This window comes from Lontra canadensis, unplaced genomic scaffold (genome assembly GCF_010015895.1).
Source record: "Lontra canadensis isolate GAN:19392208 unplaced genomic scaffold, GSC_riverotter_1.0 scaffold24, whole genome shotgun sequence".
Taxonomy (NCBI): Eukaryota; Metazoa; Chordata; class Mammalia; order Carnivora; family Mustelidae; genus Lontra; species Lontra canadensis.
In genome coordinates, this window is record NW_022631018.1 from 4,570,214 (window position 1) to 4,588,175 (window position 17,962).

A 17,962-nucleotide genomic window follows, 5' to 3' on the forward strand; every position below is an offset into this window, starting at 1 on the left:
AGCCACCTATGAACATACCAGTTGGTTAAATTTACACAGATGTTTGTGAACTAGAGCAGAAGCTCACGATTCATGGGGGAGACAAAGCCTATTCCTCTACACAAGGCAGTTTGACGGGGAGAACAGAGATGAAATGAATACACTCAGGATCACCAGGGTCAAAATGTGATGCGTCACCATCGTTCCGACGTAAGAGTTTACGGTAGCATTAAACAGAGCCGGACACACAGGCAGGGTGTGTGAGTGCATCTGGTAGGAAATACCTTGGCTGGTTATCGGCGATCCACTTGCCTATAGAGATCAAGCGCTGCTGCCGTATCTGTCGCTGCTGACCTTCTTTGTCTCCTGTAATACCCTGGTGGCCCTTAGAAAAATCCAAGTTCCTAAAATTGATATAAGCAAATTATACAAAGTTAAACTTCTAAAGAGATATCCCAGGCAAACAAGTTCACCCATTTAACTGCAATGGTTTCAGATTTTTCCATACAGACTAGCTACTCGATATAATCCACTGCATTTGAATACAAGCTCCCAAGGACTTTATGGACAATGAAACAAAGCAAAAAAGGTAACATGTAAATTCATTACATTAACATACTTTTAATTTAGATTTTACTTTCTAAATGAGGAGCTCAAACAAATCACAATCTTTTATTAGGAAAGATACTTTTACTGTGAAAGTTTTCATTAACACTTAATGCTGCATTCTATGTCATCTGTGGGAAATGAACACTGCAAGTGCTAGGGTTCCGAGAGCATGCCTATTCTAACAGACTGTTAATTACGCATTTAGGTGACCCTAAACCAGAAAAACGTATACGTATCATAGAGTATAACCTCATTGCCATTTGGAAGGTAAATCAACCTGAAAAGAATAAGGATTTTTCAGATTTCTCTTCATTAAGTGCAGTCTATTTTTTTAAAAGCATCTAAGCACTGCCAGATAGTCGGCTAGATGCTGAATACACAAAGATAAATGAGAAAGAGAAATAGTCTCTGTCTAAGGATGAAATAGAAGACTGTGAATCAATTTGATGAGTGTCACAATAAAAACTATGCAAAGAATAAGCACGGCAATGGGGGGCTTCTTCCTTCTGATCAGCTCTGAAAAGCTTTCACGGCGTGTTACTGGAGTTGGACTTTGACAGGAATGGCAAGTGCATACAGGTAGGTAAGGGAAGGGCAGAGGAGGAAAATGGAGTGTTCTAGGCATAGCATAAACAAAGTCTTGTAGGAATAAAAACAGAATTACTCAAAAATAGGACATAGGGAATGTAGAGAATATTAGTATTAGGGGAAAGGAGGGTGGAGATGGCAGAAAATATGGCTAAAAAATCAAGCACTTGCACATGAAGCTAAAAAAGATACTGGAACCACTGGGGGTGAGTGAACTGAAGTCTTCATATTAGTAATGGGACATTAACAGGTCTATATTTAAAATATAATTACAGAAGCATGCCAGAAATGACTTATAGAAGGAGAGGGACTCTTAGTAGGGAGGCTGAATAGGAAGCTTTTTATACTCCAGGTTAATGGTGATAAAAGCCTGAACCAAAGGGAAATAGTTGGGAGGAGCTGGATTTAAAAGGCATTTTAAACACAGAATCACAAAGACTTGGTGAGAAAGGTTAATGGAAATAAGGATTTTTTTTTTTTTTAAGCCTTCACGCAGGTGGATAATGGCACACAGATAAATACAGAAAGATCAATTTTTGCTGACCAGATAGGAAAAAAAAGAGTCGTTTTGGGTCATACTAAACTTTGAAATGTATATGGGAGATCAGATTGTTAAAATAGAGGAGTCCAAACTCAAAAAAAAAGAACTGAAAATTTTGGACTTACTATCCAAGAGATGAAAGCTCAAGACAAATGGATCTGATTGCCAGGGAGAAGGCAGAAGGTGGGGAGGGCAGGGGCGGGAAGAAGTCTGGAGAATACTACTCTGAGGCATGTGGTACAGAAGAAAGCGAAAGAGATGGAATATGATGGTAGAGCTAAGAAAAAGGAGGCTTCATGAAGGAATGGGATCAACAGACTCAATGCTAGAGAAAACTGAATAGGATGAAAATTATAAAGTCAGTGGAGTCTGGTAACCAGGAAGGCGCTATTAGTTTAAGTTGCAGGAGGCAGAGAAATGGCTGGGAGTAAAGTAGGGTCAGTAAGGTTAGCACACACTAACTATCCTTCTAAAAAGTCTGATGATGAAGACAAAGGGAAACATCAGAGAAAGATGGGGTGGTGAATTTTACTTTTTAAAAAGAACAAGGTAGGGATGCCTGGGTGGCTCAGTCAGTTAAACTGAGCTTTCGGTTCAGGTCATGATCCAGGGTCCTGAGATCAAGTCCCGCATCGGGTTCCTTGCTCAGCAGGGAGCCTGCTTCTCCCTCTGCCTGCTCTGCCTACTGCTCCCCTGTTTGTGTGTCCTCGCTCGCTCTCTCTCTCTGACAAATAAATAAAATCTTAAAAAAAAAAAAGAAAAAGAAAAAGAACAAGGTATACCTGAATGTTACTAGGCTAAAAGGAAGTAACTGGCTGTTAAAAAAAAAAAAAAAAAAAAAAAAGATACCAGAAATACAACACAGAGAGAGAGTAACAGGTGAGGAGGCAGGAAGGGATAAGATCAAGGACACAGATGAAAGAGTTAGACTTGAGAAGGAGTAAAAAGTTATTCCTCTGAAAGGAGGAGAAGAGACAAGAATGACTGTAAAAACAAACTGCTTTATCATCTTTATTGATATGAAAGATGTTGAGCAATATCCTTTGGTTTACATTTAGTTCCCATTTTTGAGACTTCTCCTCTAATTTCAACAAAGTATTAAAAAAACCCAGTGTATAAATATCGCTGGGGAGAAGCAATTTTCTTTTCCTTTCCTTTCCCCCATATTTGTAAAAGCACTTAGTTGTGTATTATGCAGCAGGTAAAAGGATGACATATACAAATCCATTCCGTATCAAAAAACTTATGCTTTTAGTTGCTGTAGGAAAATAAGACAAAGTTGGGATAGACCAAGGGTTAAGGTTCTTTTATACCCAAGCCTGATTTCTCATTTTAATGCTATAATCACTGGTAATGAAATAAACCCCCTTGAGCTGCTACTCACCTAAAAGAAGGTCTCAAAGCCAAGAATCCTTGTAACTCAAACTCCTCTGGAAGTGGTGTAGCTACAGAAAGGTAGAAAGCAAGATTTGTAAACATTTTAATTTAAAAACTTATTCATCACAGTGTTATTCACTAAATCAAGAAAATGACAATCTTCTATACAGAAAAAATGTTATCTATAATGCTCAGACTTCTCTGCTCTTCTCTATAGTAATCCTGATAGCAGAATTCATGTATCAAATCCCTGCAGGTCGTCTCTGGGTCCTTGACACTGTCCCCTATTCCTTACCCACTACTCAACACTAAGGGGATGGAGACAATGGGACCTTTCTTCCCTAGCAGCCTTAAAACTTTACAGCCTCAGATCCAGAAATCTCATTGTTTAGATTATCTCCTTGTTTTACTCAAAGTGTTGAAAAACAACAGCGACATCACCCAGGAGCAAGAAGTGTAGAAACTTAGGCACTAACCCAAACCTACCAGTTTATGATTCTTCATAAACCGCATTTTAACAAAATCCCAGGTGATTCATTGCAAATTAACACTTGAGAAGGACTGATCTGACAGAGTAAAATAATCAGAAAGGAGTCAACTACAGATTGTTCAGTGCAGAATTATTTATAATGGGGAAAATTTTAAAGGATATAGACAATGAGGCCACATGATGGCCAAGGGCACCTAGGTGGCTCAGTTGGTTAAGCAACTGCCTTCAGCTCAGTTCATGATCCTGGAGTCCCAGGATTCAGTCCCACATGAGGCTCCCAGCTCCAGGGGGAGTCTGCTTCTCCCTCTGACCTTCTCCCCTCTCATGCTCGCTCTCTCTCTCTCAAATGGGTAAATAAAATCTTAAAAATGCATAAAAATTAAAAAAAAATACCATGATGGCATATTCACAGGGCAGAATATTATGCAGCCAGTAAAAATCATGTTTCAAAAATGTTTAAATGCCAAAGGAAAATGCTAACAATATAATGTTAACTTTAAAAAGCAGGTGCAGGGGCACCTGGGTGGCTCAGTGGGTTAAAGCCTCTGCCTTCGGCTCGGGTCGTGATCCCAGGGTCCTGGAACAGAGCCCTACATCCGGCTCTCTGCTCAGCGGGGACCCTGCTTCCTCCTCTCTCTCTGCCTGCCTCTCTGCCTACCTGTGAACTCTGTCTGTCAAATAAATAAATAAAATCTTAAAAAATAAATAAATAAATAAATAAAAAGCAGGTGCAAAGCTGTATCTGAAAGCAATCACAGGCCAGGTGTATATACACATAAGAAAAATGCCCCAAGAAATACACTATCACATGAATAAGTACAAAGTATCTTTGTATGAGAGAACCATGGGTGACTCCTATTCTTAATGTGTGAATGTCCCAGATGTTCTATAATAAACAGGTATTACTTTAACAGAGTAATACTGTTCCCATTAGCACCTTTAAAAAAAAAATAGTAAGAATGAGGTGGAAAGAAGAAAGAATTTAAAGGTATTGTATTCTTTGGACTCCTATTCAAATGTAGCTAAATAGGAGAATATACTGCTGGGAGAAACGTTAAGAACATTCTCTCTAATTCCATCCTCTTAATCATGATGAGTATAGAGTTCAAAGTCACTTCTGAGATACTGAACTTAAAGTCACTAAGTTAAAAACTTAACAACAAGAGCCTGTTTTTTCTCTGGCCTTAAGCCTAGTATTGGTGATTTAGAACAATGTCAACAACATAAGATTAAGATAGCCCTTACCATTAGTACTTGAAAGATCCTCTTCATGGGGATGGAAACTATTTAGGAGAGAAATTAGCCAGGGCCAAATGCTGTAAATTAAAGAGACATTTCAGACATTTTAAAAATAGATAAACCAAAACACTAATAAGCCATCACAATGTTATTTATAGGGCCTGGACTTTATGTATTTTTTTCCCTTGCTTCAGCATTTTAAAGGCTATATGATTTCCTAAAACCTATTTTCAAAGATTTCTAGATAAAAGATACAAAAAAAAGGGTCAAAGATGTATAACAGAGACCTACTATGGCAGATCATTTCCCAGGCTCCTAATTTAATAATTAGTGAAAATAATTTGTTAAACACTGATAATGGATATTTACTAAGAACACACTGTCTAGAGAAACAACACATTATGTTTTCAAAGCTGTCATACACATTATCAGTTATGGAACCCATTGCTAGTTCTTAATCTGTGACAGGGTAGGGTACACCACAGACAAATTACATTCTCTGTTCAAGGGTGATGAGTATGCCTTTTCTTTATGATACAAAAAAGTCCACATACTGTAAAAATATCAAGGTAAACTGAAAGCTTTCATTTGTCACCATAAAATCAAAAGCTCCTAAGAAACATCACAATTATTTTGAGTAGAGATTACAGAGAAAATGGTGAGAGCCAAAATAATTTCCAATCCTCTATGTTCAAAACAAGCAAACATAACTTAAACTGGGTATTACTCTAAGGCAAACAGAAAATAATGGAAAAAGTAAAAAAAAAAAATCACTTTTCTTCAACTTCTAAACAGAGAATTGGAGCATACTGTAATAGGTAAGAAGTCAACTGGTTTTACTTCAATTTCATTTTGAAATGTGAAAAACATTTCTTCCCCACAATGGCAGCCAGGAATGGGGGGGGGGAACCCACAGGGAGCCAGAAATCCTTAAGATTGTGCCTCACACGAGAAATTCAACAAATAAATAAAAAGCACACAAAGAGGTCTTTGGTTCAATTTCCAGAGAGGAGGTAGGAAATACAAGCATTTCATTGTTCAAATGTTGTGTTTTAGGAGGCGGTTTCTACATATCTAGGACTATCAAACAAAAAAAACACACAAGCTAACATGAAATTCTAAGATACTTACTACTGTCTTTCATCCACCACTGCTTCCTGAAAGACCCTGGGTCTGAGTCTCAGCCAGTCCATGGAGACCTTAACTGCAGGAAGGGGATAGGCATTGTAGGACTCCTCCTGAGACTTGTTCTGGAGAGGACACTTGCACAGGATGCCAAGAAAAGACACTTAAAGGAAAAATGCATTCAGAAAGCGTAAGATATTTGAAACTATGTACCAGTCCAAATTAAACTACCATTATGAGTCTTCTGCTACTTAACACAAATACCTCACAGTTTTTTTCTAAAAAGGCATTTTTTTCCCATGTTAAAAATGTTACAGGGATAACATGATGAAAATGTTACAGGGGTGCCCAGTTGGCTCAGTCAGTACAGCATGTGACTCTTGATCTCAGGGTTGTGAGGATGAACCCCATGCTGGGTGTAGAAATTACTTAAAAATAAAATCTTAAAAAAAAAAAAAAATGTTACAAGGGCACCTGGGTGGCTCAGTCAGTTAAACAACTGCCTTCAGATCAGGTCATAATCCCAGGGTCATGGGACTGAGCCCCACATTGGGGTCCCTCCTGCTTCTCTCTCTCTCTCCCTCTGCTGCTCCCCCTGCTTGTGTGCTCACGCTCTGTGTCAAATAAATAAATAAAATCTTAAAAAAAGAGTTATAGATACAGTTGATGAGGGGAATATGAGTAGATAAAAGGACAGAACTTAGGGTTTAGGCCTCCAGATTCAATACTGGGAAATATAGGACATATTTTCATATGTCACTAGTACTCTGTTACAATGATGAAAATGCCTAACATTATGTTTTCCAAAGAAGACAGCACAGAAAATTAAATGATTTAATACTTACTAAAGAGGGCCAGCAACTGTGTCCAACACAGCTGCTCATCTTGGCTATAACTATGCTGCTCCGTTTCATTGCTAAAGTCACGAAGGTGATGAAGTTGAAACAGGTTAATGACAGTGACGTGAACTAACTGCTGAGAGTTGAAAGCTTTTTGGAATAGCAGCCTCTGTAAAAGATGACAGAAATACTGCATGTATTATCAAGAACAGAAGCCACCTTCCACACAAGAATTAAACTGGTGGTCTGCATTTAAAGTCACATGACTAACAGATACAGATAAGTAAATGTCTCCACCCTTAATCCCAGGATTTTAACGGAGTCTGATGTGGTCTGATGTTTCTCCGGCTGACTCTCTGCCTTGAAAGGAATTAGCCCAGACACCACAGGGCTCTTGGAGCTGTTTTTCACAATACTTCTTTTTCCCCCGTAAACGGTGTGTTTTTTAATATGATGAGAAAAAAGTTTTGGCAATCAGTCAATAAACGTATACATCTTAATCCATTAGAAGCAGTTTTGTAAGAGATGCATACATAGTAAAATATTAAGTTGGAACCAATGACTAGAAAAAAAGGAAATTTCAAACTGAAAGACTGAAAAATGTTTTGAACTGTGGTCATACGTATATAAGTTATACATAAAGAATGACTTCCAAAATTTGTCATAAAATTTACTCTTTCAAAGGCTTGACACATTTAAAGAAACTTACTTATAAATGGGGTAGATAACAAGAACCTACTCTGGAACATAGGGTAATGATCTACTAAGACAATAAATCATGTATTATAGGTAATTTCTACATCTTAGAAAAGCACATGTATGATCTTCATCATCAAATTCTTTTTACTTAATAACTGTGTGTTCACAGCAACCTGCTAACCAGGTTATTATGAGAAAGAAATCACTGACCATGCTCTCAGCTGGAGGCCTCAACTCAGTCACCCTTTTACCTTAGCATCTGCAGTACTTTTAGTTTATTTCCACATAAAATATTTTTCAAACACAAGTTCCTAATAAAGCTGATAGCTACAAGAGATGATATCCTCGCTTCACCGTATGCTTAACCTACAGTCAATCTCCTTCCCTCTTAGGAAATGGATACAAGTGGGGACCCACTGTCACTTGGCTTATGGTGGGAAACAGATAACCTTATTTACAGTTCTACCAGCAATGACAAGAGAGCCTACCATCTGAGAAATTTACAGCTGCCTTTATCCAGCTCCAAAGATTTTTTTTTTCCTCTTTACATAAAGAACCTGAAATATCCAGAGTAAGTTTAATGATTCTATTAGCAAGGTGTTTTACATTATCATGGTAGAAAAGTACAATTCAATTCCACTTAAACTCCTCTCTCTGCCTCCTTGCCATCTGCCATTCTAGTATATACATCTAGAATGCTTATTCCTTTTCCAAAGGCATCAAGCATTTTTCTTTCCTTTCTTCAAAACATTCTGAAATTGTATCTCTTCTTCAGACTTCTCCCACAGAAGTTCTCCTTCAATCTCTACATACAACCTTTTAAATTGCCCATTTACACAAATATAGCATACTGGAATAAAATGAGAATTACAGCTTCTATTTTTCAAAAAGCATTTTTCCTTGTGGAAAAATGTTATCTATTAATCCACTGGCATTTTATTTTAGATGGCAATACCCAACAGAAGACAAACACAGCCCTTTAAGGGATTTTCTACTGTATGCACAGAAACATTAATCACGTGAGTGCAGCCTAAGTACTAGCAAATGATAATGTAAAATTTCAAGAAAGCACAGACTTTGTCTGGGTCTCCCTTCTATCCCCAAGAGCCCAGAGAAGTGTATGGTACACAGGAGGTACTCAATAAGTATTTAGTGAAGGCACAACCCACACCTTTGTAAGGAAATGTGTAACTATTTCGTTGTAACTTCATAAAATTTAGATTACACTGTAGTAAGTAAAGCGCCTCATCAGGAACAAAATCAGATCGGAGCTGACACAGTGTTATTCAAAGATGCCTTCAAGAGCAGTTGGGAATAAACTTAGCTAAATACCATGAAAAAACAGTACATAGTGAACATATATAAAAAGCCTCGTGTCTCATCTCCTAAACCTCAGGCCTTAAGCCTTTCAATAAACCTCAACTTAGGAGCTAAAGATTGCTAGTTACACAGACACACTGAAGTTTACATGTAGATGATACTAATGATCTACATATGCTTTAGAAACACTTTTGCGTATTTACACAACTACGCTAAAATTTCACTCCAACAATGTTCTTCTGATATTTCAGAAATGAGTAAAGTTTAAAATAGATCAGCCTCATACTATGTTTAACTTCAAAGCGTTGGAAGGATTCTTCAAAGTATATTTACAACTGCCCACATATCCCCCCACAACTTTATATACAGAAATATATACCTGAGGGGCGCCTGGGGGGCTCAGTGGGTTAAAGCCTCTGCCTTCAGCTCAGGTCATCATCCCAGGATCCTGGGATCAAGCCGCGCATCCCATCGGGCTCTCTGATCAGCAGGGAGCCTGCTTCCCCCCCCCCCTTCCTGCCTGCCTCCCTGCGTGCTTGTGATCTCTGTCAAATAAACAAATAAAAATCTTAAAAAAAAAAAAAAAGAAAGAAAGAAAGAAATAATGTACTTGAGGGGTGCCTTGGTGGCTCAGTCAGTTAAAATGTCAGACTCTTAGTTTTGGCTCAGATCATGATCTCGGGGTCCTATGACTGAGCCCCAAACTAGGCTCTACCCTTAGTTGCTCAGGACAGAGCCATTCGTCCCTGCCCCTTCCCCCAGCTTGTGTGTACATGCTCTCTCTCAAATAAATAAATAAATAAACAAAATCTTTATACATTTATACTTGAAGAGAATATCAGTGTCTGAGGTTGCATCAAATGCAAATGACTAGATTCTAGACCAGAATAACTTATACAGAGAAGATCTCATTTCCCCCTCTCTCCCCACTTAGGGAATATATCTTTCATAGACACAGAACCAGGAACAATCTTCAAGAGGTCATCTGGTCCAATCCTCTGCTACTTTATAGAATTGTACCTAAACCATCCACGAAAGATGGCTGTCAACCTGACTTAAAAGCTCTCAAAAGAGAGAATCACCAGCAACCCCCTACAGATCTCTTTTTTATGATTTAAGATTTCAGTTCTGACCTCAAAAACAGACAAAGATAAATTATTTTAAAATATTCCTTCATCTATCTGAACACTTAAAATGAAACTTTTCAGACTTGTTTGTTCTGTCCAGACAGAACAGCTTAGGGCATAAAAATTAGCTGTTCCTTTCATGCACCTGACTCTATAAATCATGGGTTAAAAGTTTAAATAGGCCATCAAAAGAAGCAGAAAACAGCAGGGGACTCTAGAAGCTTATTTTAAAACAAACTATTTCTATTATAGTTATTTAGTACAATCTCTTATACATAAGAATTGTCAACTACAAAATGATTATCTGTAAAAAGTACTTCGCATTGACTATATTTGGCTAATTATGTCTCTTAAGTATCTAAACTCTACAATTTCTGGAATATGTTACTTTTTTAATACTTATGAAACTATAAGGCAGTTATAGATAATTCCCCAAGTGTTTAGATACCCAGAAGTAACCAAGAAATAGAAAATGTTCTTTAGCCTGTCTTGTTTGCTGTTGATCCTAGTGACTAAAACAGTGACAGGCAATCAAGTATTTGTTGAATAAATAATTCGAAAACAAAGGTAATGTTTAATCTTGACTCCTCCCATATTTCATATACTAGACAACCTATAAACTGCTAATTTAATATACTAATAGAAGGTCATTTTCATATGAACAAAGGATATTTAATTTTATCTCCTTACACAAATTGGTAAAATATAGTCCTGTTGAGTGAAATCTCATTCCTTTCCTTCAAACTACCACAAATCCCAATGGATCAAAGCACTGTGAGAATAAAGAACTAGGTTTGCAGAATGTATTATAAAGTAGGTACCAGAATCCTACCTAGAATATAAAAACCATCAAAAGTGTACTTTCAAAACCGAGAAAAGAAGGTGCCTGATCTGAGAAGGAAGGAAGGAAGGAAGGAAGGAAGGAAGGAAGGAAGTTGTTTTTCCTCACTTTAGCACTCTCTGCCAAACGGCAGCTCTTTAATGCAAACATGGCTGCCATGTTTCTCTACAGACGGTATCTTGGTTTAAAATGAGGGGATGCTGTATGCAAGAATTCCATATGCTTCAAATTTAATTTTTACCAACAGTTCATAGTTAAGTAATGACATAAAAACTGGAAGTCAGCTTCCCCTAAATTTTATGTTTCCTGTTAGACAAGACAAAACACTCTGTATTTTTAAAATCTAACCTTAAACTGTTCTTCCAATTTCTCTCGAAGAGGGCTCAACTTTTCCAAGCTCTTACTCAGGTACACATGACCGTGGAATTTAATAAAGGCCTTGATGAAGTCAGAAACACCCCATTTGGTTTTCACCTCATCCCGGCTGAAATGAAAGAAAAATTTCCATGAGTCTTAAGCAGCAAAATGGCTAATACCTGCTCACAGAGGTTTCAGTCTGCAAAAACACATTATTTGAGCACCTGATACACAAGGAGAGGAATCTGCAGCTAACTTTTCATCTGCAACACACTCAGAGGGGTCATCGGTATTGGGCAGCCTGTATTCCTCTACTAGGAACAAATAAGATGCAGACTGCTTGAAACTCAGCAACGACTACATGCAACACTATTAAAATATATCTGTGTTTTTAAAAATTAGGCAAACAGAAGAGCAACACAGGTAACTATCAGTTCTTAACATGCCCAAATTTGACAGGTGAAGGCCACCAGATTACACCAACTCCTGTTGGAAAAGTCAACCCTACCTTTCCAGTGCTTTAGAAAGTGCTTTTTGTAGATTAGTGGAGGCAGCTGGGAAAGGGAACTTCACAGCGATGCTTCTGCAGTAGTAGAAAATTGTAGTCAGATGGTCTCCTTTGGAAGAAGCTAAGATAGCCAACTGATTATAAGGCTGACCTAGAGGAGAAAGTGAAGATTCTATAGTAACCAAGATGCACAGTCTTGCTATCAGAGTACAGATGATCAGTTTTTAAACCTTTAAGTTAATAAAGCAGAGTTTTTTATAAAGTAAATCTCATGACTACCTCATTACAAATGGGCATAATTTAAAATAGCACACTCCCACAACAGCACATACTACATTTAGGTTAAGAAGTACACAATAAGGGGAGAGAGTACTATTACATTTAAACAAGACTTTAGAAAGGGCTAGACAGCAAATCTTCTTGGCTTTCTGGGCTTAAGAGTCTCTATGGCCACTGTAGCAGGGAAGCAGCCACAGCCAAGTAGGAAACCAGGTGCGCACTGCCACCCCCTGCTTCAAAGGGGCTCCTTTGAGAATCAAAAATTTCAACATGGCTTAACAAGAATGACGTGAATCACCAAACAAGAACCACTGCTAATTCCAATCCTGAGGTCATCAAAAGACAAAAGTCCTGTCTTTTAGGTAATAAAATACAATTTTTCTAGTAAGGAAATGGTGGTATTAAGGGATAATTATTTTATAAGAAATTAAGGAAGCCAAAGTTAACTTGCTGAAACAATTTTAGATCACATTGGGAGATATTCTATTTATACTGGTTTACCGAGAACAATAATCTTATTAAAATATTCATTTCTGGTTATACAGAATATACAATTAAAAGAAAAAATATGACCCAAATTCCAAATCAATCAATACCAAATCCCCAAAATGCAATACCAAAACTTGAAATCTTTTGCTTTCATAAAAGATGAAGACGGGAGATGAGCCTTGAGTTATTTTCCGTATTGTTATAAAGTTTCACAGTCATCCACAAGTTGAGGTAGGAGGCCCACTCACCATTAGAGGGGACAAGCTGAGCTGCGTGTCTATAGTAGGACTCTGCCTGGCTGGTCTGGTTTCTGTATCGAGCTGAAAGGAGAAAAACGAACACGTAGTTTAAAAACAAGCAATCAAATGAATAAAAAACCAGTAGGGTAATATTTCCAAAGCAACTATAGTTTTCACTTCTAAAGATAATAAACACATTAAAATTAATTTAAGATCATTAAAGACCAAAGATACGTTAAAACAAATTAACTATAGGATTATGCGTAAAGTGTCCATCTGGCCTTCCCTATTTGGGACATTCATCACGTAACCAATTTTAAAGCTTACCTAGCCCCCATTTTCAGGTCCTCCAGTGTCATGCGTCACCAGCTCCCATTACGGACTATGCTGGTGACCTGGAGCCGGCCCACAAGAAGGGGTGAGTTATATGGCACTTAAAAACAAAACAAAATAAAAAACACTATACAATATGATCTGAAAATTATGTATTTCCTCAATATCTTATACAGTGATTTTGGAAAATGCCTCATACCTACTGCAATATTAAGCACGTATGTGCACAGAATACACTGACAGCAAAAACAACCTAAATACACTGCTCACTGATTCTCCGTGCAGAACCCGGTGCTTACTCCAATGTGACCGCTCATGGAAGTCAGTGATTTATGATATCAAGAAATCTAAAAATCTTTGAACTTAAAGCAGTAATGTTCTCCATTCCTTATTATCTGAGGACAATTGAAACATAATCCCATAGTTAATTTGTTTTACAACCTTTTTAGGTTAACCTTAAGGATAAGTTACAGAACACTCACAGATAAAATACATAAAATAGAAATAAAATTTAACTGTAAAAAGGAAACAATTTAAAAAGAGGTTTTAATAAACTGATAGGAAGGAAAGAAGACAAGCTAGCTTCAGAAGAAGGAACTTACAAACCCTGCAATTCCAAGAGGATACTTTCAATTTAGAAGACATGGCACCACTTTGAAAAATTTAGCTTTGATTACACTTTTTTTGCTTACATCTGCATGAGTCCGAAGGAAACTTAAATCTTAATATGGAAGTTGACACCTTCAAGATCTGTTGCCATTTCCGAAACACTGAGAACATTTAAGTTAATTTACATTTTAGTTTCCACTAATGACCATCTAAATTGTGTGCAATCCTCAGTTTGAAGAAAAAGAGTTTCCTTCTGTGACTATGCCATAGAAAAGGATGAATGTATTAGCAATTCCTTCACACCAAAGGCTCACCAATGTCTCCAAGGTGGACGAGGCAGTGCTGGCAGATATAGGAACAGGAGCTAGACTGTGGCTTCACTATGGCGCTGGTATGCGTCTGTTTATTGCTGATAATTCCCAACTGGGAAGACTTCACACGGCATGGTAAATCTACATTAAACACTGTACATAGTTCTTGTAATAACTACAAGGAAAACATGAACAAGACTTAGTGATAAGCCAGAATCGGTAAGTTAGAAGTGTTCTAACAGTAAAGTTTATATACTTTAACATGTGTACCTAATATCACATACAATGGAGACGTGAGCAAAGACTGAAGAAAATAGGATACGGTAACTAGTAACATTTATTATAAATCTTATCTTTTAAATTCTCAAATATTAGAGCCATCTACGACGTGCCTCTAAAAGGAACAGAGTGGGGACTCCTGGGTGGCTCAGTCGGTTAAGCATCTGACTTGATTTTGGCTCCAGTCATGATCTCAGGGTCTTGGGATCAAGCCCAAGAGTTGGGCTCCACACACAGCAGGGAGTCTGCTTCTCTCCCTCTGTCCCTCCCTCTTTCTCTCAGATAAATAAATAAATAAGATCTTTAAAATGATATAAACAAATAAATAAATAGAAAGAAAAGCAGAACACCTTGGTGGCTCAGTCAGTTAAGTATCTGGCTCTTGATTTTTACTCAGGTAGTGATTTCAGTGCTCCTGAGATGGGCCCAGTGACAGGCCCCGCCCTAACAGGGGAGTCTCCCCGGGATTCTCTCTCTTACACACTCTGTACCCCACCCCAAAATAATGCATAAATAAATCTTAAAAAAAAAATAAACAGAAGGAACAGAAACATTATTAAAAAAGACTTTACCTAAACAGGGTATTCATTTATATTTAGCAAGCAACTCCCAAGAAGTTATCTATCTACTATTCCTCTTAGAAACATAAAAACCAGGGCTCCTGAGTGGCGCAGTTGGTTAAGCGACCAACTCTTGGTTTCAGCTGAGGTCATGATCTCAGGGTCATGAGATCAACTCCCGCCTCAGGTTCCTTGCTCAGTGAAAAGTCTGCTAGAGAGTCTCTCTCCCTTTCCCTACTCCTCCCGCTTATGCTTACCCACTTTCCCTCTATCTCTCCCTCAAATAATCGTTAAAAAAAAAAAAAAAAAAAAAAGAAAGAAACACATACAAAATAACATTAATGATTGGGTGGTTACAAATATGACGTAAATACAAGCCAACATATTTGTCAGACTTTAGGAGTTCCTTCAGATAGAAGACAGACTGATTTTTTAAGTAAGTTCCACACCCAGCATGGAGCCCAACACGGGGCTTAAACTCGAGACGCTGGTATTAAGACCTGAGCTAAGATCGAGAGTCCACGGCTTAACCGACTGAGCCACCCACGTGCCCCCTTGAGATTTACTTTCTTAACCCCTAGGTCAGTTCATATCTTTGCATACGTAACAGATCTGATGGTATTACAGACCTGGAAGGGACTTTTGACATTATATAAACCACCCATTTTTTTCCTTTTTCCATTAGTCTCACTATTAAAGGTACCTCCTCCTGGTCAGAACTAACTCCTCTGCCTAAGCATACCTATTTCATTCTTGTCTGCCTCCTGCCTATCGTCCCCTCTCTCTCATGCCTACTTCCAACTTCTCATGCTTCATTGCTGTAACCTACCAATATCAAGCATCACCTATAGAAAATAATAATAAAAAAACCCCCAAACCAAAGCACTCTCCTCCTTGACCTTAGATTCCTTCTCCAGCAACCTTCTAATGTCTTTTTCTTATCAAACTCCTTCAGAGGAATCCACATATGTGCTATCTGCTTTCTGAACTCCTAGTCGCTCCTTATTGCATTATGATCTGCCTTCCACACAAACCCTCTTGCCGTCCCACTACCTCTCTACTGAAACTGCTGTCCATATGACAACCAGTTATCTAATAAGCAAATACAATGGACACTTTCAGTCATCATCTTATTGGATCTCTTTGTTGCATTTAGATCAGTCGACCTTATGACTCATCACTGAGCTTTGCTAGCTGTTGCGTTGCTTTGTAGCTGTTGTTTTGTCTTACCAACCATTCCTTTTCAGTCCCCTTTATCCAAAGACTTTTCTCCCCCTACCTTGCTCCCCAAGGGTTTCATTCTTGGCCCCCAGAGAACTCTGCATTCTACTCCCATTTATTCAAATATTTATTTACAAATATATTCATTCACACATCTGGTACTGTATCAGACACCACGGTAAGCAACAGAGATGAGTAAGAAAACCTACCTTCTTAAAGAGCTCACAACCAAACGAGCAAGACAGGTAGATAAAGTGGGAGTGGGGAAGGGAAGGGGCAGTGAACAGCAAGGGATATCAAACATGACATGAGCATAAGCCAAGAGAAAAATCTACATTTATAGTCAACATTATTCCCTGGGTTACTTGATACCTCTGTCTCACTTATCCTTGTGATAAACTACTAACAATACAGTACATGTAGTTATAAAGCTCCATTTTTTCAGATGAGGATATGAAAGCAACAGAAATACCAAGTGATTTGACTAAAGTTACAGAATTAGAAATACCTTTATTCTATCATCACTCTTTCTAACATGTGCAGAACTCAAAATATAAAGTAAGACATCCTGAGGACCCCACTCGGGATTTGAAATGTCCCACATTTTTCCTAAGTTAAAAACCACTTTCAGAACCGAATACAAGTTCTGCGTACCCTTTCTTACTAAGCAAAGAAATTATCTACTTCAGCTTTACTTATACCTATACATTTGTTATAGGCAAGAAATTTGCTGGCATAAAATTAGGTAAAACAAGTCAAAGCCCAGAATGGTTAGAATCAGGAAATATTAAAGGCAAGAAGTATAGAAAGGAACAAAAAAATGGGGTGAAAAAAAAAAGCAAAAAAACCAGATGACTGCAGAAGATGACAAGAAGAAACATGACAGGTGGTGGAGAATGGAGTTCGGTAAGTACTGAAAGAACAGACTAGAAAATTAGGCAAGGCGGAACATTTACCAAGAAGAAAAAAGGACATTCACGAAAGGTAAATCAAACATGGCTGGAGCATCATGTGGAATGCCTCCTCTAATAAAATTTTTGTCTGAACCTAGGGGCTGCAGAGGAAGATACCAGAAAAGTTCCTGCGGACTCAGAGGTTCTGGGTGAGAGATCTCTAGTGGGTTTAGATGCAGAAGTAAGGTGGCAACGAAGAAAAGAAACAGATCTATATTTGGCAATTATTCTGTGAAAACTCTGTATTATACTATTCTACTGCTCCTTAGGTCTTCGCCCTATGTTAAGAATGGAGAACTAATGATGAAGATACAGAACATCACCTTTCAAATTACTACAGAAATTTAGTGATACTTTCCTTTTGGCTCCCACTTTCTTAGAGTAACAACTATCTGTTCAGTTCTTTGATGTTATCAAAAAACCTACAGCGGAATGTTACATCTTTACTTTGAGAATTTCCTTCTGGCTTGAGGTACCATGCTTTCAATGGCTTCACAGAAATTGTAGCTGAGGATGACAGGTATCAGTCTCTTCTCAATTCCTTTCAACTAGATTTCTATGCCCACCACTTTACCAAAGTCACAATGCATCAAATCCAAGATACCACAAATTGTAAGATAAACTATTATTTATCACACTGAGAAAAAAAAAAAAATACTGCCCATTAAACAGCGACTTACAATCGTCTTTGAACTTACCCCTGTTTTAGAGATGCTAAAATATGAAAAACAGTTTAGAAATGAAGAAATACAGTATTTGTTAATGTCACCAGGGACTTCCATGTAGTCAAATCTAATTGGTCCCTTTTTAATCCCATTACTTGACTTCTTGGCAGCACTTGCCAGAGTTGGTCACTCTCACTCCTTACTGAAACACTTTTCTCTTGGCTTCTAAGTCACCAGTGTCTGATTTTCTACTACTGCAATGGTGGCTCCACTTGTGCTAACCTGTTCTCACCTAGTCCTGTGGTTTTAAAAATTTATTTTTAAAATTTATTTTTAGTTTGTCTTGAAGGTAGAATTTAGTGACTCATCAGTCTGCACGTAACAC

The 17,962-nt window shown here is 37.9% G+C and overlaps 1 protein-coding gene across 9 annotated transcripts in view; it reads right to left on the reverse strand.

Annotated features, from left to right (window-relative positions):
- The window catches only part of SMG7 (SMG7 nonsense mediated mRNA decay factor), a 90,502-nt gene that overhangs the window by 11,073 nt on the left and 61,467 nt on the right, over nucleotides 1-17,962 (reverse strand). For all 9 annotated transcript variants that reach the window (XM_032862668.1, XM_032862665.1, XM_032862671.1 and 6 more), the window contains 9 exons: nucleotides 13,903-14,074; nucleotides 12,656-12,727; nucleotides 11,640-11,790; nucleotides 11,123-11,258; nucleotides 6,794-6,956; nucleotides 5,955-6,111; nucleotides 4,830-4,900; nucleotides 3,102-3,162; nucleotides 264-383 (listed from right to left, as the gene is read on the reverse strand). In XM_032862668.1, coding sequence (XP_032718559.1) covers nucleotides 264-383; nucleotides 3,102-3,162; nucleotides 4,830-4,900; nucleotides 5,955-6,111; nucleotides 6,794-6,956; nucleotides 11,123-11,258; nucleotides 11,640-11,790; nucleotides 12,656-12,727; nucleotides 13,903-14,074 — 1,103 coding nt within the window. The remainder of the gene's footprint in view (nucleotides 1-263; nucleotides 384-3,101; nucleotides 3,163-4,829; nucleotides 4,901-5,954; nucleotides 6,112-6,793; nucleotides 6,957-11,122; nucleotides 11,259-11,639; nucleotides 11,791-12,655; nucleotides 12,728-13,902; nucleotides 14,075-17,962) is intronic.